Source organism: Somniosus microcephalus, chromosome 9, assembly GCF_052327205.1.
Source record: "Somniosus microcephalus isolate GS21.2 chromosome 9, FLI_Smic_1.0, whole genome shotgun sequence".
Taxonomy (NCBI): Eukaryota; Metazoa; Chordata; class Chondrichthyes; order Squaliformes; family Somniosidae; genus Somniosus; species Somniosus microcephalus.
The window spans coordinates 101025416-101052869 of NC_140995.1; the positions used below are offsets into that span (position 1 = coordinate 101025416).

The following is a 27454-nucleotide window of genomic DNA, read 5'->3' on the forward strand; positions in this document are numbered from 1 at the left end:
TATGAAGAGTCACATGTAGTACAAATCACTGAAAGTTCTTGTTTTGATTGTTTAACATAAAAAAGGTGGGAAACTAGTCTCATCAATTCACCACTGCAAAACTAAGCATGCAACTCATACGAGCAAGTACTCAAAAAGTATATCAAACCTATAAATAGGAACTAAATTAAGTTTTAATTGATCGATTTGTCACAATCCACAAGCTGCTATGCAACTCTCCCTCAAAACAATTCTATGTAAGCAGCAGGTTAACACACTGTACTTACCCACTCAGTGAACTTGGGCAGATTTTCAATGATCCATGCAATATGACTTGACAACTTCTCCTTTGTATACACAACTAATTCAGTCAGCCTTCTCCAAACCAGCTCAAGATTTGGCCCAAATATTGTTACAGCTTCGGAGTAGTAATGAGGAATATTTGTTTCTATCCAACTGTGAAGATAATGAATAGGAGCAGAAAGACAGATTAGAAACCAATTACAGCAGATGGCACTTTGGTAAAAAGATCATAGAACCGAGAGCGGAGCTTTGTTGTGTGGTATTAAGGATTCAGAAATTCATTCATTTTTTGACAAGTCACAGTATTTTACATGTTAAAGATTCATACTGAACAGAATATTCCAGAGACTTCCAATAAATAGTTTGAGCAAAGGGTTCGGTGCAGACCTGGACATCTATGCTAAATAATTATAAACAATTGGGGCTTGCACTGAGACTGCTTAAAAAAAAGTCAGTTGTATTCTCGGCCACAAGTTTTTTTTTGTTTTTTTTGGCAAGGGGGGGTGGGGGTGGTGTTTGTGTGTACTGAATGTAAGCAGAATGCAAGTGGCAATTGTAGAAGTGACTTTACTATAAATACCACAGATTAATTTGCTAGGCGAGATCACAGGGTATACCTCTCCCAGAAATTTACCCTAGGACCCAGTCCTTAGACACCGAGATCAACACCCTACCTCCCAAAACCCTCAGATCCTAGGACATGCCTTCCGCTACAGCAAGATCTTGGGACACCTTTAAAATGTTCACACAACCTGGAACCATCCAATAATTCCATACCCCAGAATCACCCCCCCCCCCCCCCCACCCAACCAATTCTCAGACCTTTATACCCCTCAAGTTCTGCCAGGCCATACTAATATATTCAAGAAAAAAAAAAAAGAGTTGGATATATTTCTTGAGGCTAAAGGGATATGGGGAGAAGGCAGGGACAGGGTACTGAATTTGGATGATCAGCCATGATCTCATTGAATGGCAGAGCAGGCTCGAAGGGCCTACTCCTGCTCCTATCTTCTATGTTGCTATGTAACCAGCTATTCCCCATTTGTGCTATCAACTAGGAAAGTTAGCTATACCATCTACAGGTGTACCTGGCTTTTAAAAAAAAAGATAAAATTCATTACATAATCAACAGGTCAAGGCTGAAACCAGATTTAAGGAATATGGATATAATCATCGAATTAAATTCTGAAAATTCCACTAACAGCGAGAGGCAAGTGGCGCTATAAAGAGCATGAGAGCAGTGGCGCTGGAGTGCAAGAGGAGCGCGAGCAGCTGAGCTATAAAGAGCGCAAGAGGAAGAGGAGGCAGCGGACCTGGGCAAGACCAGAGCGGGAGGCAGCAACTCGGGCAGAATCTGAAAGTGTGACGTTGGCACAAGGAAAGTAGCTGGTGAGTGTTTTAAGTTTATTTCCACTAAGTTAGTTCTTAGTCTATTAAATAGAGGCATGGCAGGGCAGCTCAGTCCCGTGGAGTGCACATCTTGTGCCTTGTGGGAAAGTCCTGGTCGCTTCGCATAGCCGAGACGATCACATGTGCAGGAAATGTCACCAGCTGGTCAGGATCAGTGTTTCAGAGCTCGAGTGGCAGCTGGAATCACTGCAGTGCATCCGTGAGCTACGTGGATAGCACTTTTCTGCAGGTGGTCACCCCGCAGCTTAAAAGTATGCAGGCAGAGAGGGAATGGGTGACTGCCAAACAAAAGGAGGACCAGGCAGGTAGTGCAGGAGTCCCCAGAGTGCCCCTCGTCCTCCAACCAGTACACTGTTCAGAGTACTGGTGGGGTGATGGTTCCTCTGGGGGGAGTGCAGCCAGGAGACAAGTCCACAGCACCACAGGTGGCTCAGCTGCATATTGTGGGGGGGGGGGGGGGGGGGGGCAGTGTGGGAGAGCAATTCGATAGTTAGGGGAGCAGATAGGCGTTTCTACGGTCGCAGATATATGACTCCAGGATGGTATGTTACCTCCCTGGTGCCAGGGTCAAGGATGTCAGAGTGGCTGCAGGACACCAGCCAGAGGTCGTTGTCCATATCGGTACCATCATAGGCAGAAAGAGGGAGGAGGTCTGTAGAGATGATGCAGGAGGGAGGGTTTTAGATTCCTGAGGAATTGGGACAGTTTCTGGGGAAGGTGGGACCTGCACAAGCTGGACAAGTTACACCTCAGTCGGGACCAATATTCTCATGGGGAGGTTTGCTAATGCTGTGGGAGGATTTAAACTAGCTTGGCAGGGGGATGGGCACCTCATTTGTAGAAGAGGAAGAATAAGGTGCATAAAAGAGTAAGTGTGTTGGATAGTACTAGAGGCAGAAGTAGTACCATATTAGATAGGAGCAGACTTTTTTAAAAAAATACAAAAGTGGGTTTAGAATGCATGTACGTAAACGTGCAAAGTGCAGTGAATAAGGTTGGTGAGCTACAAGCACAATTAGCTGTGCGGCAATAACAAACGTGACTTAAAAACTGAGGACTGAGCATTTAATATTCAAGGGTACAAGGTGTTCAGATAAGATAGGGAAGGAAAGAGGTGGAGTGGCAGTGCTGATTAAGGAAGACATTGTAGTGTTGGAAAGGGAGGATGTTCTTAAGGCGACAAGGACAGAATCCATTTGGTTAGAGTTGAGGAGCAAAAAGAGTATGATCACACTATTGGGGGTATTCTACAGGCCTCCAAATAGAGAGAGGAGGTAGAGGAGCAAATCTGCAGGGAAATCACAGAGATATGCAAGAGCTAGAGTGGCAATATTGGGGGACTTCAATTACCCAAATATCGATTGGGATAATGCTAGGGTAAAAGGAAAAGGAGGGGGAGGAATTTCTGAAATGTGTTCAGGAGAATTTCCTTGATCAGTATGTTCTTGGCCCAACTAGGAAGGAGGCATTGCTGGGTCTGGTGCTGGGGAATGAGGTGGGCCAGGTCAACCAAGTGTCTGTGGGAGAACACTTGGGTACAAGTGATCGTCGTATATGATTTAGATGAGCAATGGAGAGGAGCAAGGAACAATCTAGAGTGGAACTTCTAAACTGGAATAGGGCTATCTTCAATGGGATGCGAAAGGATCTAGCCAGGGTAAAATGGAACCAAAGACTGACAGGAAAAACTAACGGAACAATGGGTGATCTTTAAGGAGGAGGTGTTCCAAGTACATTCCAACAAGAGGGAAGGGTAAGGGAATCAAGGCAAGGGCTCCTTGGATGATGATTGAGAGAGAAGATGATGAAACAAAAAAGAGGGGGTATGATGAATGTCAGGCAAATTCTTCAAGGGAGAACCAGACCAAATGCAATAAGTTGAGGGGGGGGGGGGGGGGAAAGTGAAGATGAAAATAAGATTGGCAAAGAGAATACAAGAGTAGAATGGCAGTTAACATAAAAGGGAACCCAAAAATCTTCTACTGGCATGTAAACAGTAAGTGGGTAGTAAGAGGCGGGGTGGGGTCAATTAGGGACAAAGGTGGCATTATATGCTTGAGGCACAAGGCAAGTCTAGAATACTCAATTAGTACTTTGTATCATGTTTACTAAGAAGGTGGATGCTGACAAAATATCAGTAGCAGTGGCAAATGTAGAAGCAATGGAAGGGGTGAAAATTGATAAGACATGATGTACTAGGAAGACTGGGTATGTTCAGAGCAGACAAGTCACCTGGTCCAGATGGCTTGCATCCCAGATTGCTTAGGGAATTGGGGGAGGAGATAGCAGAAGGGCTTGCCATAATTTTCCAATCTTCCTAGATGCAAGGGGAGTGCCCGAGGTTTGGAAAGTGGCAAATGTGACACCATTGTTCAAGAAAGGGTGCAAGGAGAATCCTCGTAACTACAGGCCAGTCAGTTATCAGTGGTGGGGAAAGTTTTAGAAACAATAAATAAAAGGAAAAAATTAACAGGCACTTGGAAAGGTTTAAGCTAATTAAGGAGAGCCAACATGGAATTGTAAAAGGCAGACCATGTTTGACTAATCTAACTGAATTTTTTGATGAAGTAACAGAGGATTGATGAAGGGAATGCAATGGATGGTGTCCACATGGATTTTAGGAAGACGTTTGACAAAGTACCACATAGGAGGCTGGTTAACAAAATTAAGGTTCATGGAATAGGTGGGCCAGTGGCAGCTTGGATAAGGAATTGGCTTTTGGAATACAGAGTAAAATTTCTAAATTTGCTGATGACACCAAACTTCAGGGTGTGGCAAACAGTGAGGATGATACCAATTGACTGCAACAGGACACAGAAGGGCTAGCAGAATGGGCAGGCAGACAAGTGGCAGATGGAATTTAATTCAGAGAAGTGGGAGGGGATATATTTAGGCAGAAGGAACAGACAGGCACAATATACACTTAATGGCACAGTTTTAAAGAGTGTGCAAGGACAGAGGGACTTGGGAGTTAATGTACATAGGTCCCTGAAGGTAGCAGGACATAGAGAGAGTGGTTAGCAAAGCATATGGGATCTTGGGTTTCATAAATAGGAGGTATTGAGTACAAGAGTAAAGAAGTTATGCTGAACCTTTATAAAGCGCTGGTTAGGCCACAACTGGAATATTGCGTCCAGTTCTGGTCACCACACTTTAGGAAGGATGTGAAGGTCTTGGAGAGGGTGCAGAGGAGATTTGGTTCCAGGGATCTTAGCTACAAGGAAAGGTTGGAGAAGCTGGATTTGTTTTCATTAGCACAAAAGGAGGTTGAGGGATGATTTGAGAGGTGTACAAGATTATGACAGGTTTGGATAGGCTAGACAGGGAAAGGCTGTTCCCACTAGTTGATGGTACAAGGACTAGGGGACACAGATTTAACTTCTTGAGCAAGAGATACAAGGGGGGGGGGGGGGAAAAGGAGAGAAAATGAGGGGATTTTTTCTCTTTCCAAACGCAGTGAGGGGTGAGGACCTGGAACTCGCTGCCGATGGAAGTGGAGACACTGTTTTCAAGGGGAGACTGGATAGGCACTTGAGGGAAATAAACTTGCAGGGCTACAGGGATAGAGCTGGGGAATGGAACTGGATTGCTCTACACAGAGCAGACACGGACTTGATGGGCCGAATGGCCTCCTTCTGTGATTGACTCCCACAAAGCTAATAAAAACTCAATTTGACCAATTCAAATCACTGCATTTCACAAAGTGGCTCTCTTGTGACATTGTTCCTGGGGAGGTACAGGATACATTGTTTTACATAGGGGTATGTTATGCCACGTAATGTACAATGCTTCAAGTTGAAGATCAGACTTTTTACTTCAAGCCCTTCGACTCAAAATATTAATTGAAGGTACTTGGACATATAGGACAACCTTTAAAGGCAAGTTTGTATTAATGTAATGTCTATTATTTTGGACAATAGATATTTCAGTTACTGAGGAAAAAATGATTGACTGACTTTACAGGAAGTGCAACAGTTAAGGACAAAGGAAAGACTTTTGATATGTAATCCACCATCTACATGGCACAAGTAAGAAGTGTGATGGAATACTCTCCACTTGCCTGGATGAGTGCAACTGCAACACAAGAAGCTTGACACCATCCAAGACAAAGCAGCCTGCTTGATTGGTACCCCATCCACCAACTTAAACATCCACTCTCTCCACCACTGGCGTACCATGGCTGCAGTAATATCTAAAAGATGCACTACAGCAACTTGCCAAGGCTTCTTTGGCAGCACCTCCCAAACCCACGACTTCTACCACCTAGAAGGACAAGGGCAGCATGTGCATGGGAACACCACCACCTACAAGTTCCCCTCCAAGTCTCACACCATCCGGACTTGGAAGTACATTACCGTTCCTTCATCGTTGCCAAGTCAAAATTCTGGAACTCCTTCCCCACATGGACTGCAGCAGGTCAAGGCGGCAGCTCACCACTACCTTCTCAAAAGGGAATAAATGCTGGCCATGCCAGTGACACCCACATCCCACAAACGAGTAAAAAAGATAATGAGAGAGTAGCTCAAGGGAGAAAGTCCAAGAGTGTACTTATTCTAATTTCCTTTGTATAAAGGAACAGCTGAAAAAAAGTGGCAACATTTCAGGGCAATCTTGATCAAACACATTGCACTAACCTGTATCCCTGTTTGGAATAATAAGATATTTTATTCCAAGCCTGCTGAGACACAGAGATCATCCCTGACTGCCGTAGGACATAAGCAGAAGACGATGCTGAGGAGGAAGTGTTTAAATAGAACCAATGATCAGTCAGTAATAATGGGATTCAGATACTTCTCTACAACAGGCATCAGTGGTTCCAACTAGTTCAAACAATATGAAGCAAGTAGCTTATGTAAATGCCCCCAGCAGTACACAACTCAACATTTGAGAGTTCAATTTAGTTATAATTCAAGCTGCAGTTCAAAATTCCCAAAGAGCTAATTCAGATCAAGCACCAGCTCTCCACATCTGACACTAGAGCCCTGGAGACCACTACAGTGTGCCAATGTGGCCCTGAAGCACTTCAAGCCTAGAGAACTCAAAGTTCATTACAATTATATATTGATGTAAAGTCCTCCCCATAATGTGACTGGGTGGCATGAACAGTGCCTGTGGGGTGAGCACCCATGCAAAATGGACACGGCTCTTGAAGGCCAGTTAAATGCAAGTTGCTGTTCTTGTTGCAACAAAGTTATGGAACCATCCTGCTAGCTGCCTAAAGCTGTTCTGCATATGTTAGATCAGTGACTGTACATCAATTGTATGCCTATAGTTGGATTTTAGTAATTTCTCTATTTTCAGGCGGAATACCACTTTAGACACTCCATTCACACACCCCCTTGCGCTGTCACTTGGGCATACAGGGAAAGTGTTTATCATCTGGATCTGGCTAAAGACCGCCAGCCCAACTTACATTCCCAATAGGAGCCATCGCTAAACTGCACACACCTGCAGCCAGATTTGGAGACCATTTCCAGCATAGGGATGCGGTCAAGGTTACACCACTTTCCAATTTTAGCTAGCAGGCTCCTTTTCCAGGCAAACACAAGAAACCTCCATTGCATCTCCCAACTTCATCCATAATGTTATCAAGCAGGCAAGTGAAACAGTTCAAGGATTTCACTGAATTTCTTGTGGATAATAGCCAGCATCAAGAGTGAGCTCTGCATTTCCACCATGTGGGAGGGTTCTCAAGTACAGAGCATAGTTGACTGCACTTATACATGCAACCAGTTTGAACACAGCATCATTCAGGAGTAGAAAAAGCTACCATTCCATCAACAAAGGTGGTCTGTGACCATAAAAACAGAATCATGCACGTGAACATGTTGTGAACACATTAGCAGTACCCAGGATCAAATAAATTGGAAATGAAAAGAGACCAATTTAAACAATTTCATCAAGTCATATTTACACACTTTGATTAAAGGGTAATATTTAAAACAAGCTTCTCATCTAAAAGCTAAAAGATAGCAACACTGAAGTGTTGAACCTTCCAAGTGCAATCTTGCAAATTTCAAAAGTTACAACAGGATGCTAAATATGGGTGTAAGAGTGGTGTTGTCAACAGAAGACATCTGAAGCCAGATACTTCTCGAAAGACAAATGTACACAGCTCACATCTTGGAATTGCCAATTCACAAGTCTCATTAGCAGATACTGAGCTTGATGTTCAGAATTATACTGTAGAATGATACAGCGCAGGAGGCCATTCGGCCCATCGTGCCTGTCCTTTGGTCGAGCTATCCAATTATTCTCACTGGGCTATAGGGAAAGAGCAGCAGTCATTTTCCCCCCCCCCCTTGAAATATTTTTCCAATTCTCCTTTGAATGTTACATTGAATCTGCTTCCACCACCTTTTCAGGCAGTCCATTCCAGATCACAACTCGCCATCTAATAAAAATGTTTCCTCATGTCACCTCTGGTGCTTTTGCCAATCACCTTAAATTGGTGTTCAGGTTACAGACCCTTCTGCCACTGGAAGTTTTTCCTTATTTATTGCATCAAATCTCTTGGCCTTCTCTGCTCTAAAGGAGACCAATCCCAGCTTCTCCACATAAGTCCTTCATCCCCAGTACCATTCTAGTAAATCTCCTCTGCACCCTCTCCAAGGCCTTGACATCCTCCCTAAAGTGTGGTGCCCAGAATTGAACAATACTCCAGCTGAGGCATATAGAGTGTTTTATAAAGGCTTAGCATAACTGCCTTGCTTATACTCTGCCTCTATTAATAAAGCCAAGGATTGCATATGCTTTTTTCCCCCCAAAACAAAAAGTCACAGCCTTCTCAGCTTGTCCTGCCATTTTCAAAGATTTATGTACAGGTCACTTCCTGTAACTCCTTTAAAATTGTACCATTTAGTTTATGTTGTCTATCCTCATTTTTCCTACCAAAATATGCATCATGTGTCTGCCCATTTCACCAGTCTATGTCCTCCTGAAGTCTGTTACTAAATTATTTACTACATTGCCAAGCTTTGAATCATCTGCAAAGTATGAAATTATGGCATGTACCAAGTCCAGGTCATTAATATATAATCAAGAGCAGTGGTCCCAACACCAACCCCTGGGGACCACCACTGTATACCTCCCTCCAATCTGAAAACCAACCAACCATTCACTACTACTGTCTGCTTTGTTCTTTAGCCACTGTTCCTTTAATGCCACTAACAACTCTCTTAACCAGCACCTAAATAACTGGAAATCTCTTAACTGGCAAAATTCAGGAATAGGTTCAGGTAAGTTTTACTTCATATTAGTGGCAGTTCCTGGATCTGTGGCTGTGTAGCTGGGGTTCGTGCACTTGTTGCTAAGCAACAGGGATGCTTGGTCTGTGGCCGGAGTTCCTGCACATGTTGCGAAGCAACAGGGAAGCCTGGATTTGTTGTGTGTACAGAGCGCTCGTTCCTTTTAAACTATACCTCTGTAATCCGGACTTTGATAAACCGGCACCACACCGGTCCCGTTGGTGCCAGATAATAGAGTTTCCTGTACTTTAAACTCCTTTGATAGTCCATACCACTACCCTCATCAACCCTCTCCATTACTTCAAAGAACTCGATCAAGTTAGTCAAACACTTACCAAATCTGTGCTGACTTTCATTTATTAGCACATACTTTTCCAAAGTGTCCCAGATTATTCTCAGTTTCCTCAATGTTTGGTTGATTGGCCTGTAGTTGCCAGGTTTATCTCCCCCCCATTTAAAAAAAAAAAAAAAAAAATGGAGTAACATTTACAATCTACCCATTTAGCTGACAAAAACATTTTTCTATTGGCCTCAAATCATTGGAAACCATTTTAAGGATACACAATGCCAAAAAAGCCCATTGGTTTCTGTCTTGAATATACTCAGAGCATCCAGAGCTCTCTGGGGTAGAGAATTCCAACAATTCACAACTGTGAAGAAATTGCTCCTCAGTTCAGTCGTAAATGGCTGACCCCTTATCCCGAGACTATGCCCCCTACTTCTAGACTTTCCAGCCAGGGGAACAGTCTCTTGGCATCTACCCTGTCAAGCCCTCAGAATCTTAGATGTTTCAATGAGATCACCTAATTCTTCTAAACTTCAAAGAGTATAGGCCCATTCTACTCAATCTCATTAGGGCAACCCTCTGATCCCAGGAATCAATCTGCTGAACCCTTTCTAAAATGGAAGTACTGTATATCCTTCCTTAGGTAAGGAGACCAAAACTGTACACAGTACTCCAGGTGTAGTCTCACCAAAGCCCCATGTTATTGCAGCAATTCCCTTGCAATAAAGGCCAACATACCATTTGCTTTCCTAATTGCTTGCTGTATCTGCAGGTTAGCTTTCAGTGATTCATGTACAAGGACACCCAAATCCCTCTGAATACCAACATTTACTAGTCTCACCTTTAAAAATATTCTGCTTTTCCATTCTTCCTACCAAAGGGGATAATTTCACACTTCCCCCACATTACATCTGCAACCTTCTTGCCCAATCACAACCTGTCTATATCCCTTTGAGCCTGTATCCTACCCTCAGCTTACTTTCCCACCTAGCTTTGTATCATCAGCGAACTTGGATATATTACACTCAGTCTGATAGATTGTAAATAGCTGAAGCCCAAGCACTGATCCTTAAGGCACACCACAAGTTACACCTTGCCATCTCAAAAATGACCTGTTTATTCCTGCTCTGTCCGTTAACCAATCCATGCTGATATTACCCCCAATCCCATGAGCCCTAATCCTGTATAACCTATTGTGCAACACCTTTTATCAAATGCCTTCTGAAAATCCAAATATACTACATCCACTGGTTCCCCCTCACATACCCTGCTAGTTACACCCTCAAAACTCTAAATTTGCCTTTCATAAAAGTGTTGACTCTGCCTAATCAGTGACTTTCCAAGTGCCCGTTACCACGTCCCTAATAGAGTCAAGCATTTTCCCCCACTACAGATATCAGATTTACTGCTGTATAGTTAAGTTCGCTCTCTCCCTACTTTCTTGAACAGCAGGGTTACATTTGTTACCGGCTAATCCACAGGGACCGTTATAGAATCTAGGGAATTCTGGAAGATCAAAACCAATATGTTCACTATCTTTGCAGTCAACTCTTAAAACCCTAGGATGTAGGCCATCAGGTGCAGGGGATTTGCTGGTTTTCAATCCCATTAATTTCTCAATTACTTTTTCTTTAATATTACTTCCAAGTTCCTCACTCTCCTTAGACCCTTGGTTCCCCACTTTGATAGGTTGTGTGTGTCTTCTACTGTGGAGACAGACAAAATGTTTAACATATCTACCATTTCCTTATTCCATCATAATTTCTCCTGTCTCTGCCTCTAAGGGACCCACATTTACCTTGACTAATCTCAACTTTTTATATACACTTGTAAAAGCTCTTGCAATCTGTTTTTATATCTCTTGCAAGTTTACTCTCATTCTATTTTCTTCCTCTTGATCACTTTCTTGGTCATCCCTTGTTGGTTTTTAAAACCCTTCCAATCCTCAGGCTTACTATTTTTTGGTAACACCAAGCCACTTTTAATCCACCCAAGAAACAGGAGCAGGCCATTTGGCTCCTCGAGCCTGCTCCGCCATTCAATAAGATCATGGCGGATCCGATCTTGGCCTCAACTCCACTTTCCTGCCCGTTCCCCATAGCCCTCTACTCCCCTGTAGCTTAAATATCTATCTCCACTTTTAATATATTCAGTGACGCAGCCTCCACAGCTCTCTGGGGTAGAGAATTCCAAAGATTCACAACCCCCAGAAGAAATTCCTCCTCATCTCCATCTTAAATGGGCAACCCCTTATCCTGAAACTATGACCTCTAGTTCTAGATTCCCCACGAGAGGAAACATCCTCAGCATCTACCCTGTCAAGCCCCCTCAGAATCTTATGTTGCAATAAGATCACACCTCATTCTTCTAAACTCCAATGAGTATAGGCCAAACCTGCTCAACCTTTCCTCAAGACAACCCCTTCATCGCAGGAACCAACCTAGTGAACCTTCACTAAAGACCCTCCAATACAAGTATATCCCTCCTTAAATATGACCAAAACTGTACACAGTACTCCAGGTGTGGTCTCACCAATACCCTGTACAGTTGCAGCAAGACTTCCCTACTTTTATACTCCATCACCCTTACAATAAAGGCCAACATTCCATTTGCCTTCCTAATTACTTGTACCTGCATGCTAAGGACACAGACCCTTCTGTACCACAGCATGCTGTAGTTGCTCTCCATTTAAATATTTTGCTTTTCTAGTCTTCCTACCAAAGTGGATAACCTCACATTTTCCCACATTATACTCCATCTGCCAAATTTTTGCCCACTCACTTAACCTATCTATATCCCTTTGCAGACCATGTCCTCCTCAACTTGCTTTCCCACTTATCTTGGTATTGTCAGCAAATTCAGCTACAGTAGTCACCTCATCCAAGTCATTAACAGATTGTAAATAGTGGAGGCCCCAGCACTGATCCCTGTGGCACCCTGCCAACCTGAAAATGACCCATTTATCCAGACTCTCTTCTGTTAGCATGGATAGAGGATTGGCTATTACCCCCAACACCATGAGCTCTTATCTTGTGCAGTAACCTTATCGAATGCCTTTTGGAAATCCAAATACACTACAAATCAACTGGTTCCCCTTTATCCACCCTGCTCATTACATCCTTAAAGAACTAATAAATTTGTCAGGCACTATTTCCCTTTTGTAATACAATCAAGCAGAATCAGCATGGTTTTGTGATTTTCTAAATGTCCTGCTACTGCTCCCTTAATAATGGATTCCAGCATTTTCCCCAATGACAGATGTTAGGCTAACGGCATTACATTTGTGGTTTTCCAATCTGCTGGGACCTTTCCAGAATCCAGGGAATTTTGGCAGATCACAACTAGTGCATCCACCATTTCTGCAGCCACCTCTTAAGACCCCAAGATGCAGGCCATCAGGTCCAGGGGACTGGTCAGCCTTTAGTGCCATTAGTTTGCCTAGTACTTTTTCCTCTAGTGATAAGTTCCTCCCTCCCTTTTGCTCCTTGATTTTCTACTATTATTGGGATGCTTTTAGTGTCTTCTTCCTTTGCTGGTTTCTAAAAATGTCCCAATCTTCTGGCCTACCACTAATCTTCACATTGTATGCCTTTTCTTTCAATTTGATACCATCCTTAACTTCCTTAGTTAGCCACAGATGGTTCATCCTTCTCGTAGAATCTCTCTTTCTGGAATGAGAGAGTTATGAAATGTATTCTTAAAATGTCTGCCACTGCTTATCTACCGTCTTACCATTTAATCTATTTTCCTAGTCCACTTTAGCCAACGCCGTCTTCATACCTTTGTAATTGCCTTTATTTAAGTTTAAGACTCTAGTTTCAGACCCAAGTTTCTCATCCTCAAACTGAATGTGAAATTCGATGTTATGATCACCATCCTTAACTTCTCTAGTTAGCCCAGTGCCACTTTCCAGTGAAGTTTTTGCTCAAGGGAATGCATTATTTCTTTAAAATGTCAGCCATTGCTTATCTACAATCATATCTTTTAATCTAAATGTTTCCAATCTACCTCATCCAACTCGTTTCTCATACCCCTGTAATTGGCTTGGTTTAAATTTAAGATTCTAGTTTCAGACTTAACATCACACTCAAACTCAATGTGAAATTCTATCATATGATCACTCTTCTCCAGAGGATCCTTTACCGCAAGATTACTAATTAACTCATGTCTCATTACACAAAACTAGATCTAAAATAGCCTGTTCGAGTTGGGTCCTCAAAATATTGTTCTATTTAATATTGGAGAACTTATGTAAGACTCAAACAAGTTGGATTACAATGCAATTTTTCTCTTTCAATAAAAAGTTTGGACCACTCCAGCCTTAAGCAATAACATAGTAAACCACCTTTAAAAAAAATTAGAAATATCAAAATAAAATGCTTTGGAAGCAAAACAGAAATAGCCACTTGCCACATAGATAGTTTAAAGGCTACAGATGTCACTAGTCAATCCAATATTTCAGTGGGTTTTTACAATTAATGTTATTGGTAACATATCAGAACTCATCCCATGATTAAGGTACTCATGTTTTTCCTCATCTTTTGGGTTTGGGAAAAATTGAGAACCATAATGCAATTATTGACTGAACAACATAGTATATTGGTTTTTGAAATACTTCCTCGTGTTCGAAGCAATATCAAACTTCTTCAAAGTAGTAACATTCAACAATGGCAATTCATAGTTTTACAAACCATTGAAGGATCCATGTAGTCTGATGTCATGAATCACAAAGCCTGCAGCAAAAATCATTAGCACAAGTAGCAGACGAAACCAGGGGAAACCGCCACCTCTCAACTTCTGCAGGAGGTTCTTGAAAATTGAGAGAAGGAGAGAGAATCACTAACCATTAATGTTTAAAAAAAGACGACTTGTTAAATCAGTGGCAAAAATAAGAGCAGAAACCAGCAACTGTGCAATTTAGCTATGACAACTTGAATTTATATAGTGCATTTGACGTAGTAAAACGTCATGGTGTTTCACAGGACCATAATCAGACAAAAACAAACAGACATAGCCAAAGGAGATACAGGAAACTCTTTACTGGCACCTAAATAACCAGAAATCTCTTAACCGGCAAAATTCAGGAGTAGGTTCAGGTAAGTTTTACTTCATTAGTGGCCATGTAACCGGGGTTCTTGCACCACAGGGATGCCTGGGTCTGGCCGTGTACGGGGCTCTGATCCGGACTTTGATCAACCGGCACCACGCCGGTCCCGGATTTTAAAAAAAGTTTCCTGTATTAGGACAGGGTGACAAAGCTTGGTCAGAGGTAGGTTTTAAAAGGAGCATCAAAAAAAAAAGAGATTTACAAAGGAATTCCAGAGCTTAGGGCCTGGACAGCTGAAGGCATGGCAGGGGTTGCACAAGAGGCCAGAGTTGGAGGAACAGAGTTTTCAGAGGGTTGTAGCGCTGGAGTAGGTTAGAGATAGGAGGGCCGAACGCATGGAGTGATTTGAACACAAGGACTAAAAAAAAAGTGTCCATGGACCAAAAGCCAATGTAAGTCAGAGAGCACAGTTGTGATGGGTGAACAGGACCTGATGCAAGTTATGATATGGGCAGCAGAGATTTGAATGAGCTTAAGTTTATGGAGGGTGGAAGATGAGAGGATTAGAATAGTTGAGTCTGGAGGGAAACAAATGCATGGATGAGGGTTTCAGTAGCAGATGGACCAAGGCATATGCAGGTACCATTAGCAGTGGAAGTAGGTGGTCTTTGTGATGTAAAGGATACAAGGTTAGAAGCTCAGCTTAAGGACAAATATAATACTGAGGCCGTGGACAGTCTGGTTTAGCCCGAGATGGTGGCCAGGGAACAGAGTTTATGGTGGGAGCCAAAGACAATGGTTTGTCTTCCCAGCAAAAAGAAATTTTGGTTAATCCAGGACTGGATGTTAGACAAGCAGCCCAACAACACTGAGGAAGTGGAGGGCCAAAAGAGGTGGTGGGGGAGGTAGAGTTGGGTGTTGTCAGTGTACATATGGAACCTGACGTCATCTCTTCAGATGCTGTCGCCAAGGGGCAGCATATAGATGAGAAATAGGAGGGGGCAAGGGTAGATCCTTGGAGCATTCCAGAGGCAACAGTGCAAGGGCAGGAAGAGAAGCCAAGCAGGAAATTTTCAGGCTACAACTGCAAAGGTAAGAGTGCAATCAGGCGAGGGCAGTCCAACTCAACTGAACAGAATGTGGATTTGCCTGTTCTAACACAAAACAGAAAGCATCACATTTAAATTTAATCCCTTACATTACATGCAGTGTTGCAGGCACCTATTTCCTGTGAATTTGAAACCCCTTTTCCAGACAGTTCTTCATTTGTAACTTTAAATGAACGTACAGTTTCCTGCAGAGCTTTCTGCACCTGTAATTAAGAATGTTCAATGTTAAGTAAATAAGTTTATCAAGGTTTCACAGAAACATACCCAACTACATTAGAAGTTTTACATCCAGCACACAGGGTCATAGCTCCCATCACTGTCATTTTTTTGTGACCAATTATTTTTGCTCCATCAAAGTTGCACAAAGTGCTATTTGGGGTCTGCTTTTTATTTTATTAACTTACAAAAAAAAAGTACTTAAACAAAAATTATGAATCTGACACTATTGCTCCAAAACAACACTTAGCAAACAGGATCACTTTATTTAGTCACAAATTTTCCAATTGCACAAAGGATTTTTGCTGGGGGTGGGGGGGGGGGAAAGAAGATAGAAATAAATAAAAAAAAGTGCACAATTCCCTTTTATTTCCAAAATGGAAATAACGCTCCTTCCACCCCACCCCACCCCCTTGGCCTGTGTTCAGGAGGAAGAAAACAGCAACCATTGCATTGTCACCATGTCGAGAGGGTAGATGGTTGACTGGGGGCGGGGGGGGGGGGGGGGTGCAGGTGAAGGGAGCTGGGAACAAAGCAGGAACATGAGATTAGGACTACTGCTTATGTGGGGGTTAAACACCAAGACAGACTGTTTCAGTATTGTAATCCCATGTGAGATGTGCATGTTGCTGGGAGAAGCTTTTAAGCATGATCACAGTCAGCTCTCTGATTGGTAGCAGAGTGAGCTTAAGAACACAAGCTGGGACATTCAAGCAAGTTCCAAATCCATCATTGGGGAGCTTTCCCACAGGGAGATACACAGAACAGTGGGGCGCACAACATGGCTAATGAAAACATTTGGGTGCACCATCTACCCCTTAACGATGGATCAGTCTGGATCAACATGTGGAGCTTCATCATGTTTGACTTTTTAAAAAAAAAAAAGTGATGTAAACATCCTAAAAACTTTAGTCTGCTTGATAATTTAAAACTGCAACATGAAGCCGAAAACTGCTACTTTAGGAAAAAATATGGTACAGTACCAAGAAAAATAATGTAACCAAGAAAAAACAGAAACTTCATTAGACTAATAGAGCACCTGAAAGGAACTAGATTTGCAGCACAAAATTAGAAGCATATCCACTTTTTTTTTTTTTAAATCCCATTTTATTGGGAAAAGATTGAATTAGAATGGTACAGTAGCAATGTACAAATAAAGCAGAGAAAACCAATGACATCACAATCTATTAATTGTGGAGCAGTGGAAGGCACCAGACTCTTGTTACATGGCAGAATGCAGTCTTTACAAAACAGCACTACCAACTCACTGCACAATGAGAGATCAGTGATGAAATAAATGGTTATTGCAGAAAAGCCAGTTACTATACATACAATTCAGAGCAATTTCACTACTCAGACAGCTTATCTTAGTGCTAGTTTGGCAATACTTCATGTTAGGGAATAACATCCAATTGGATGAACTTTGGGTGACACGGTCTGAACACCAACCTGCAAAAAGTTCCCCTTCCCATTCCAATTGATATCCAGGCTAAAGTGAAGACTGAAATGGAAGAATGTTGGTTTTCCAATTGGAGGCAACAAAAAAAGTATTTCAATAATGATGGTTACACACAGCACTACTCCTGGCAATAAAGAGACATTTGAACAAAAAGCTATACCGCTTGAACAAAAAAAGTTAAAAAACCATCGTCTGCACAGCTTCTAAAAAAAATTAGCTGCAGTTGAAAATAATTCCATGAATTACCTTGACTGGGGTGTTGTCCCAAGTTTCCAAAAGCTGATTTAGCAGAAGGCTGAAAGAAAAGAGTCACTGTTAATAAATAGACAATGTACTATTCACCTTGAAATTGATTAATTGCACATCTGATATTTCAACAAAATAAAATGGTAAGTATTTTAGACATGGATGAATGGGAAGGTGCCATTAGAACAAATGCAAGTCAAAATCTTACAGCAATTTTAAATAGTCCTTTAGAAGTATGCAGTTAAGCATACAGAGATTAATATTTTAAGTTGCATTAACAGATGCTGTAGCCAGAAATTGGAGGACAGTAAATGTTTATGCAATATTCAAAAAAGAAATGACATGAAATCAGGAACTGCAGACCAGCAAACCCAAGCTTGGTAGTGGAAAAATACAAGGAACAGACAATGTAAATACAAAGATTATTTAGCTTGGACTGCATAATGAACCAAAGGATACAATTACAAAATTAACTAGCCTCAAACAGAATGAGACATGAACAGGACAAATTGATACATCAAAATAGGCTCCCAGCTAAAGCCGTCATCATTTTTCTCTTTTTTTTAAAAAATCGAGTAGGCCGATTATCTGGTTAGTATTATAAGTATAGATAGGAAATGACTGAACACTGCAAAAACATTTTAGAACTTTTCCTCCAAGAAAAAATGACATGGATTGAACAAAGCAACAGAATGGACTATGTTCCCAGTGGGCCATCTCCCATTGTGAGTTTTTAGGTCCTAAAATCATTGAACTAATCCGCACAGCATTAAAGTATTGCTTCTGCACAGACTAGCAGATATCAACAGGCTCTCAGCATAGATCACAGTATTCTGAAGGAAACAAAGTCTGGGAAAGCTACTAGAGTCCTTCAGATGCAGGATGAAAACAATTTTAGAAAACTGCAGTTTACTTCAATTAACAAAGTCAGACTACATATAAAATTTGAGAAATGCCAACAGTGGAAATGTAAATTCACGATGAGAACAATGGCCGTGACATCTTGCATGCTATTAAAGGTAAATCAACATGATCCCTTTATATGTTTTTTTTTTATTGATTGATTAGTGGGGAAACAAAATACCAAACTAGACAGGAGAAAGGAACTGCCCCGAGTAGTTCTGCAGGGTGAGGCAAATCTCCAATTAAAACAATTACCAGACCACAGTGCTTCAATAATCAGTGCGTAAATTTACTCCCTCACATTGCAAGCTCCTTGCCCATTAAAAAAAGTAGAGGAATTTAACAAAAATATCTCTTCGGTCAGAATACTAAAACATTACCAAATGGTAAAGCTGGCAACTGCCTGCACAATATGAATTAGCCAATGCACAACAGGCAAACCAAGACACACCTCAGGTTGTTGAGAATTCATTTGCGTTCTAAATTGAAACAAGGATTTAGAACCAGGGTTCTGCATTGGGCAACAACGAACATGGAATGTCCCAAAACACTCCAGTTAATAATTTGGAGGCAGGAGAGAAAAATCCTAAACAATTCTGTTACTTGCCATGTTAAATAGGCTCTGGCAACCATTGTGGTCAAGACCCAAATATTGCAGGGGGCTCTGGAAATTTAGGTCTGATGACAAAACGTGCTTCACAGTCAAGGGAAAATAGATGGCCGAAAACCATACTCTGAACATTACTATCAAAACATGCATTCAACCTAAACAGCTCAAAATATTCATAAGCTACAACAGAAATTCCAACCACAATAGATAAGTTCACTTAAAACAGAACTCAAAGTAGCAAGATCATTTGACAAACCAGCTGCTTATGCCAGTTTAAGTCTACATATAGATGCAGTCTGAAAAATTGCCATGTAAAAAAATATACGACATCTGACCATTACAAATTCCCCATTATACCACTCATTTGCTCCTCAATGCTAGAGTTTTTGCACTAATCACCTGGACTGCGAGAGATGCTTGGTGTACAGCTGTCTCCAAACACTGAAACTGTTAGAATCTGTGGTCAAGCATTCAACCATACATTTTAAGAGCTGAAAGTTAAGAAAAGGGACACTTATTAGCTTCACATTATACCAATTCACAAAAGATATGCGATTCAGACTACTGAACAGCTTATTGCTTAATCACCATTGGCTTGATTGACTACAAAAATGTCACTTTCCAATTGATCTGCCGTAGATTAAAGTCATCAAGCACAACTGGAGACCCAGTAAACATGTAATGCAAAATAAATTAGTTACATGCAAGCAATAACAAAATAGCACACTTAATTATGCCACATTCCAAACATCATTTTCTCCCAAGATTGCCGGCTCCTCAGTTATAAAGTTCCATGGGCATCAATCGCCTTGTACTTTACCCAATTGTATATTCAAGTGAGCCTTGACAGTGAATGTGCACAGGCCATTTGAACAAGGGCAGAGGGTTCAAATCAAGGCCAATTGTGTCTACACCTCCCTAAACTTCCACACACAGCACTTTTCAACAAGAATCACTGGATTCCAGTCAGGAACCGCGATTCATTTTCTCTTCTCTAGTTCAGGAGTAGAAGCCAAACATTGTACCCCTACACACCACCAGCTCAGGTCAACTAACTCAGCAGACTGGGGCTCAAACCAGTGATCTTCCTGACCTATGCAGCTAAGCTACTTTACCTGCTGGGTAAATTTATTAAAGACAACAAAAATAATTTGAAATGCTAAATCTCATGTATTTCAAAATACACAGGTACCACTATTTTCAATACAGGAAACTCTTAACCAGCACCTAAATAACTGGAAATCTGTTAACCGGCAAAATTCAGGAGTAGGTTTGGGTACGTTTTACTTCATATTAGTGGCAGTTCCTGGATCTGTGGCTGTGTAACGGGGTTCGTGCACTTACAGGGACGCTTGGTCTGTGGCTGGAGTTCCTGCACATGTTGCTAAGCAACAGGGAAGCCTGGATTTGTTGCTGTGTACAGAGCTCTCGTACCTTTTAAACTATACCTCTCTAATCCGGACTTTGATAAACCGGCACTACGCCGGTCCTGGATAATAAAGAGTTTCCTGTAATCATACAATGGTTACAGCACAGAAGGCGGCATTTTGGCCCTTTGAGCCCGTGCCGGCTCTCTGCAAGAGCACTTCAGCTAGTCCTCCTCGCCCCCCTCCCTAAAACAAAATTTTAAAAAAGTCTCAAAAAAAAGTGGGATATTATTTAAATTTGATGCAAAAACTGCTATTTTAGCCCTCAGTAAATTTTAATTATTCTCTTAACCTTGTAATCAACAAACTTTGAAACAATGTCAAAAAAATCCTGGCACAAGATTGAGCTGTAAATTGGTCAGGTGAGCAGAACAGTGGCAAATGGAATTTAATCCAGAGAAGTGTGAGGTAATGCATTTGAGGAGGGCCAACAAGGAAAGGATACCACATTAAATGGTAGGACACCGAGTAGTGTAGAGGAACAAAGGGACCTTGGAGTGCATGTCCACAGATCCCTGAAGGTAGCAGGCCAAGCAGATAAGGTGGTTAAGGCAGCATATGGAATGCTTGCCTTTATTAGCCGTGGCATAGAACACAGAGCGGGGGAGGGGGTTATGCTTCAACTGTATAAAATACTAGTTAAACTCAGCTAGAGTACTGCATGCAGTTCTGGTCACCACATTACAGGAAAGATGCGATTGCACAAGAGAGAGTACAGAGGAGATTTACAAGGATGTTGCCAGGAGTAGAGAATCTTAGCTATGAGGAAAGACTAGATAGATTGGGTCTGCTTTCCTTGGAAGAGGAGGCTGAGGAGAGACCTTATTGAGGTGTATAAAGTTATGAGGGGCACAGATAAAGTGGATAGAAAGGATCTATTTTCCTTAGCAGAGGGGTCAAAAACCAGGGGGCCACAGATTTAAAGTAATGGGGGGGGGGGGGGGGGGGGGGGGGGGAAGAAGAAAGGTTTAGAGGGGATATTTCTTCACCCAGAGGGTTGTGGGGGGTCTGGAACTCACTGCCTGAAAAGGGTGGTAGAGGCAGGAACCCTAACCACATTTAAAAAGTACAGTACTTGGATGTGCACTTGGTCTGGGAAGTGGGATTAGGCTGGATAGCTCGTTGTTGGCCGGCACAGACACGATGGGCCAAAATAGCCTCCTTCCGTGCTATAACTTTATGATTCTAGTTAGGTATTGTGAATGCATTTATAGGAACCACCAAACCTAGTTCATTTTTCACTTGCACATCAAATTGCATTTTATTACAGTAAAATATAGTCTAGTAACATTACTCACCTCTTTCTTCATGTCTGGAGGACAGTTAGGAGTTGCTCTGGATAAGAAGGATGGAAAGTAGGTGTGCAGTGTAGATTCAGGTTTGGCACCAAATGCCAAAACTTTCAGCCTAGGATAAAGATGGCGCAACTGATCTTGCAAACTGAAAATAAGAGTTAGAAAATGTCAGAAGATTAACAGGCAAGTTTAAGAACATGTTTCTCCACTTTCCTATTTGCACACAAGGACTACATTGCACAGGGTACACCGTGAACTAATTACCCAAGAAAACAGCTTGGAAAGGAAAAAAGCATGCCGTCGAGAGATTACTGCAATCCAAGACCTTGTTCAGTTGACAGTTATACTGAATTTGCATTCATGTCCAAAACAGGTTATTTTAACATTGTACAATAATAGGTTGCATTAACAAGGCTGTAAGCAATTTTGAGTTCCCTGCTTTTAAAAGGATATTGATTGATGCATTCGTGACAATTCATACAAGAGTGAAAAAAATAATTAAGAACTAGGGCTCCAAGGTTTGAGAAAGGCTCAGAGAACAAAACTTATTTTTGTTGAAGAAAATGTTGAGTTGTTTTTATTTTAAATACTGAAGGCACAGATAAATGTAAATATTTAACTTAGCCTCCCAAGGGCAGAATGAGATGGCAGAAGGACAAATGTAACTAGCCTAAAATGTTAAATTGCTCCCTCTCCCCAGAAAAGGGTAGATACAAACAAGAAACTCAACAAAATCAGTTAAGATTATGCCCATTAACCAGGTTAAAAACAGCCAAATAAATCTGGTTAAAGAGTGGATTGAAGATTTGCAGGAAAGTGTAAGCCAATATGATCAAATACTAATTAAGTATTTAGTTATAATGAAGTTCTTATGCTGCTGCAAGCACACATTCATTGAATAGGACTAGACTGACTTGAGAAGTGTGTATACGGAGATCAATTGTCATAGTTTTGCTCCAGTCATTTAGAAAAGTCAAGCAGAAATAGGATTATATTTTTGAGTGCACAGTAAATAGTCATGCCATTTTTGGTATACATTTAATCTGTGCCCATATATAGTGGAAAAAAAACTACTTCACTGTTGAGTCATGAAACTGCTTCAAGCACAGAATAGAACAATCTCAAACCTGCAGTGCTCAAACAAGTATCAGAATTAACATTCTAACTTACTTGGGTGAAAGGGAGTTGTTAGGCATGTAAGCAAAGTCCAGCAGTGGGAAAAAGTCTTTTGGTCCAATTGTTCCAAATCCTTTGGACAGATTGGAATGTATCCTGAAAAAGTAAATAGTTATGAGATATAATCAGAAAGGTTTAATCAGCAACAAATCATGTATATCAAATTTGATTACAAGATTAACCATATAATGACAAATAGAACATGATCCAAGTTCTCATTAATGGCCCATCTCTCCTTTCATTTTGGATTCAGATTAATTTTCCACCCAACAAAACGTGGGGTTAACTAGAGAGATCACAGTATGAACCAACAATTCAATTGCATAACTGACATAATGGCCCAGATTTTGCATTAAGAATAACAGCAAGGCTATCAGTGCTCATTTAGGGTATTGAATGCTTTAAGTAGCAATTGAGGCCAATTACAATATTAAATTATAAAAATTTTAATGGTAGAGGGAAAGCGCAGCAAATAACTGCATTGGGAAAACAAATGCCTAGCTTCTGTACTGAGCTTTGTGATGCATAGTGGAGCCATACAATGCATTCAACATGGATTTTGATACAGGTTTTCCATATTGAAAATTCTCATTAAAAATATTGTATATACTCACATTAGCAATCTGTCCAAGTAGCTGATTGAATAGGCAGACAGAGCTTTGACACCCAATACAGGAAGCATGATGTTAAGCCATACTAAAGTGGGAGGAAGAAAAGAACAGCTTTTCTAGGCCAGAATATATTGCAAATGGATAAAGAATTCCTTGGACTAAAAATTGCTTCAATCTGAACATGACTTTTGCTCAAATTCTCAGAGGGAAGAAAAGGCGGGAAACCTTGTACGAAGATGACCATCCTTGTTAATCTAGTTTCAATTAAGAGTTCCCACTGTTCTACCTTTTAAAAATTAAAATGTATGCACCAGTTGTAGAAGTTCAGAAACCACCCCCACCCCCCAACCCCCGGGTGAGAGTTAGAATATGGTGAATAACCAGATAGTATTAAACCACAGTACAAAACAATTCAAACCTTTTCATTTCCAAATATCCCAAGTTAATCATCGATTCCTTACCCTTCAATCCTTCTGCCAAATCTGTCCCAGCCTGCCCTAGGGCCCACATGATGCTGAGGCATTTAATTGGTTTGTTTTGCTGGGACCTCAGCAATTCCAGGTACTGAAAAATTAAAGAGACCACTTTAATGAAAGTAATAAATATTTGCAAGGTAAAAAAAAAACTAAATAGTAAAGAAATTAAATTCATCAACAGGAGAATGCTCTTTTTGCTTTATTATTAACAAAAATTGCACTCCCATGCTTAATGATCCACAAATGGAATTGCAGCTTTCACTAAATATGGAGAGAGAAAAAAAAATACATTCTGGTTTTTCCACTGGGGCCCTACACCCACCCATTCACATTAAAAGTGATCACATTAGTGTTGAAACACCACCCAGCCCCTCCCTGCTTTTTAAAATAGAACCCAGTGGAATGAAACAAAGGCACATCACACAAATTACTCAACAGATCACAAATCTATTAAAACCTGGCATTCTCAATGTTGTATAAACTATACCCCAGAAGTCTTGTTATCCAACATCAATTCTTCACTCACCCTGTAAAGAATGGGGTTGGTTTGTTTTATGGCATTAACATGCGTCACTACTTAGTGATTTGAGTATCGGTCCCCCCAGATCCCTTTGCTCATCTGCTCCAGTTAGACTACTAATTTCCAAGCAGTCTGTGGCCTCATTCTTCCTACGAAAATGTAAAATCTCTCTTATCTATATTGAAATTAATTTGCCAATTACACATCCATTCAGCAAGTTTATTAATGTTCTCTTGTATTTTGTCACTCTGGGGTACAAGAACTCTACCCATTCAGCTCCACAAGAACAGGACATTTCATTCCTTTTCACAAGAACATAAGAAATAAGAGCAGGAGTAGGCCATTCAGCCGCTCAGGCCTGCTCCGCCATTCAATAAGATCATGGCTGATCTTCTACCTCAACTCCACTTTCTGCACTATCCCCATATTCCTTGATTCCCTTAATATTCAAAAATCTATTGACTTCTATCTTTAATATTGTCAACAACTGAGCTTCCACAGCCCTCGGGTAGAGAATTCCAAAGATTCACCACCCTTAGTGAAGAAATTTCTTCTCATCCTAGTCCTAAATGGCTGACCCCTTATTCGGAGACTGACGCCTGGTTCTAGATTCCCCAACCAGGAGAAACATCCTCCCTGCATCTACCTCGTCAATCCCTGTAAGAATTTTGTATGTTTCAATGAGATCACCTCTCATTCTTCTAAACTCTAATAGGCCTAGTCTACTCAATTTCTCCTCAGAGGACAATCCCCCCCCCCAATCCCAGGAATCAGTCTGGTGAACCTTTGTTGCATTCCTTCTATGGCAAGTATATCCTTCCTTAGGTAAGTAGACCAAAATTGTACACAATACTCCAGGTGCGATTTCACCAAGGCCCTATATAATTGCAATAGTATGTCTTTAATATACTCAAATCCTCTTGTAATAAAGGCCAACATACCATTTGCTTTCCTAATTGCTTGCTGTACCTGCATGTTAACTTTCAGTGATTCATGTACAAGGACACCCAGGTCCCTCTGAACACCAACATTTCCCAATCTCTCACCATTTAAAAAAAATACTCTGCTTCCTATTTTTCCTACCAAAAGTGGATAACTTCACATTTCATTCCATTTGCCATGTTCTTACCCACTCATTTAGCTTGTCTACATCCCCTTGAAGCCTCTTCCTCAACTTCATTCCCACCCAGCTTTGGATCAGCAGCAAACTTGGATACATTACACTTGGTCCTCTTCCAAAACATTGATAAATTGTGAATAGCTGAGGCCCAAGCACTGATCCTTGCGGTACCCCAGTCGTTACAGCCTGCCAACCCAAAAATGACCCGTTTATTCCTACTTGGTTTTCTGTCTGTTTACCAATCCTCAATCCATTACCCCAATCCCATGAGCACTAATTTTGTTTAATAACCTCATGCGGCACCTTATCGTATGCCTTCTGAAAATCCAAATCCACATCCACTGATTCCCCATATCTATTCTACTAGTTACAACCTCAAAAAAGAGATTTGTCAAACACTATTTCCCTTTCATTAATTAGTGTTGAGTCTGCCCAATCCTATTATTTTCCAAGTGCCCTTTTGCCATGGCCTTAATAGATTTGAGCATTTTCCCTACTACAGGTAGACTATCCTTTATCCGAAAACCTCGGGACCAGCCGTGTTTCGGTTTTCAGAGAATTTCGGATTTCGGAAGGTGGGTCGGCGGGGGTCCACGGGGGGGGGGGGGGGGGGGGGGGCGGGGGTCGTGCGCACGACTTACGCTGGACGAAAAAACCTTTGGTTTTTTTTTTTTTTATAAAGAGGGTTTCGGTTTTCAGAAGTTCGGATAAAGGGTAGTCTACCTGTACTGACGTCAGGCTAACTGGTCTGTAGTTCCCCGTTTTCTCTCCCCCCCCCCCCCCCCTTTCTTAAAATAGTGGGGTTACATTTGCTACCTTTCAATCCGCAGGAACCATTCTAGAATCCATGGAATTTTGGAAAATGACAATCAATGCATCCACCATCTCTAAAGCCACCTCTCAAAACCCTAGGATGTAGGCCATCAGGATTTATCGGTGTAGTGTATGTGCCTTTAAGAGCCCCATGTGTACTGTAATGCCGGTAATGGCCACTTGGGCTATATAAGCCTGTATATTGTGTTGTATCAGTTAGTTCCCCTCCAGACTTTGTTTAGTAAACACCTATGAAACCAACTCCTGTCTTCAATGTCTCCATCAACACACGGACACAACAGTGGCGACGAATTGGAAACGGACTTACCTGCAATTCGGCAGCACCTCAAGGACATCGATTCCTCTGGCGTCCAAAGTTGAAGAAAAATCAAGAAAAAGAAAAAGCTGTAGTTTCACCAGCTAGCCAAGCTGGTGGCAGGTACTGCAATAATCCTTCTTGGGCGTCGGGCTGGGGCTCCAGCGGCTGGCTCTACAGCTGGGCCAAGCAGCGAAAGCGGAGGCAAGCAGTAAGACGGGGAGGGAGCACTCGGGAGACGGCCGGCGCTGCGAGCAGGTCGGCGTTCAGACCTAGAAAGAGAGTCCGGCGGGAACGAGTCTCCAACTGTAAATAAATAAAATAGAAAGAACGGAAACCGCGGGAAACAGCGTTATCGGCAGCAGCGGCGGGGAAGCGCCATATCTTTACTGCAGAAAAGAAAGAAAAGCGCGGGAAGCGCCATTTTTATTTCTAGGATGCCCAAGTCTGGCAATATTGATGCTTTTGAGAACGAGATAGAGGATTGGACCACATATGTGGAAAGAGTGGAGGTATATTGCACCGCAAATGGAATAGATGAAAAAAAAGCTTCAGTACTACTAAATTTAATGGGCGCAAAGACATACGGGCTGTTACGAAATTTAATCACTCCAGCCAAACCAAAGGACAAGAATTTTAAAGAAATTGTTGATACCCTGCAGGAGCACTTAAACCCAACACCGCTGCCGATAGCGGAACGATTCAAATTCTTCAAGAGAAATCAACACAAGAATGAAAGGAACGCTGATTACCTCACCGAATTAAGAAAGCTATCAAAACACTGCCAATTCGGGGCAGGACTAGCAGATTATCTTCGAGACAAATTCGTCTGCGGTCTCAAGTGAAGGAACACAGAAAAGGCTGCTTTCTGAAAAAGATTTAACA

At 41.5% G+C, this 27454-nt stretch overlaps 1 protein-coding gene across 2 annotated transcripts in view; it reads right to left on the minus strand.

Annotated features, from left to right (window-relative positions):
• The window catches only part of tmem214 (transmembrane protein 214), a 58660-nt gene that overhangs the window by 6468 nt on the left and 24738 nt on the right, over window positions 1-27454 (minus strand). For both annotated transcript variants that reach the window (XM_085996900.1, XM_085996901.1), the window contains exons 6-15: window positions 23786-23888; window positions 23328-23409; window positions 22708-22809; window positions 21541-21682; window positions 19215-19306; window positions 17303-17351; window positions 15471-15584; window positions 13917-14034; window positions 6327-6423; window positions 267-435 (exon numbers count right to left, since the gene is read on the minus strand). In XM_085996900.1, coding sequence (XP_085853026.1) covers window positions 267-435; window positions 6327-6423; window positions 13917-14034; window positions 15471-15584; window positions 17303-17351; window positions 19215-19306; window positions 21541-21682; window positions 22708-22809; window positions 23328-23409; window positions 23786-23888 — 1068 coding nt within the window. The remainder of the gene's footprint in view (window positions 1-266; window positions 436-6326; window positions 6424-13916; window positions 14035-15470; window positions 15585-17302; window positions 17352-19214; window positions 19307-21540; window positions 21683-22707; window positions 22810-23327; window positions 23410-23785; window positions 23889-27454) is intronic.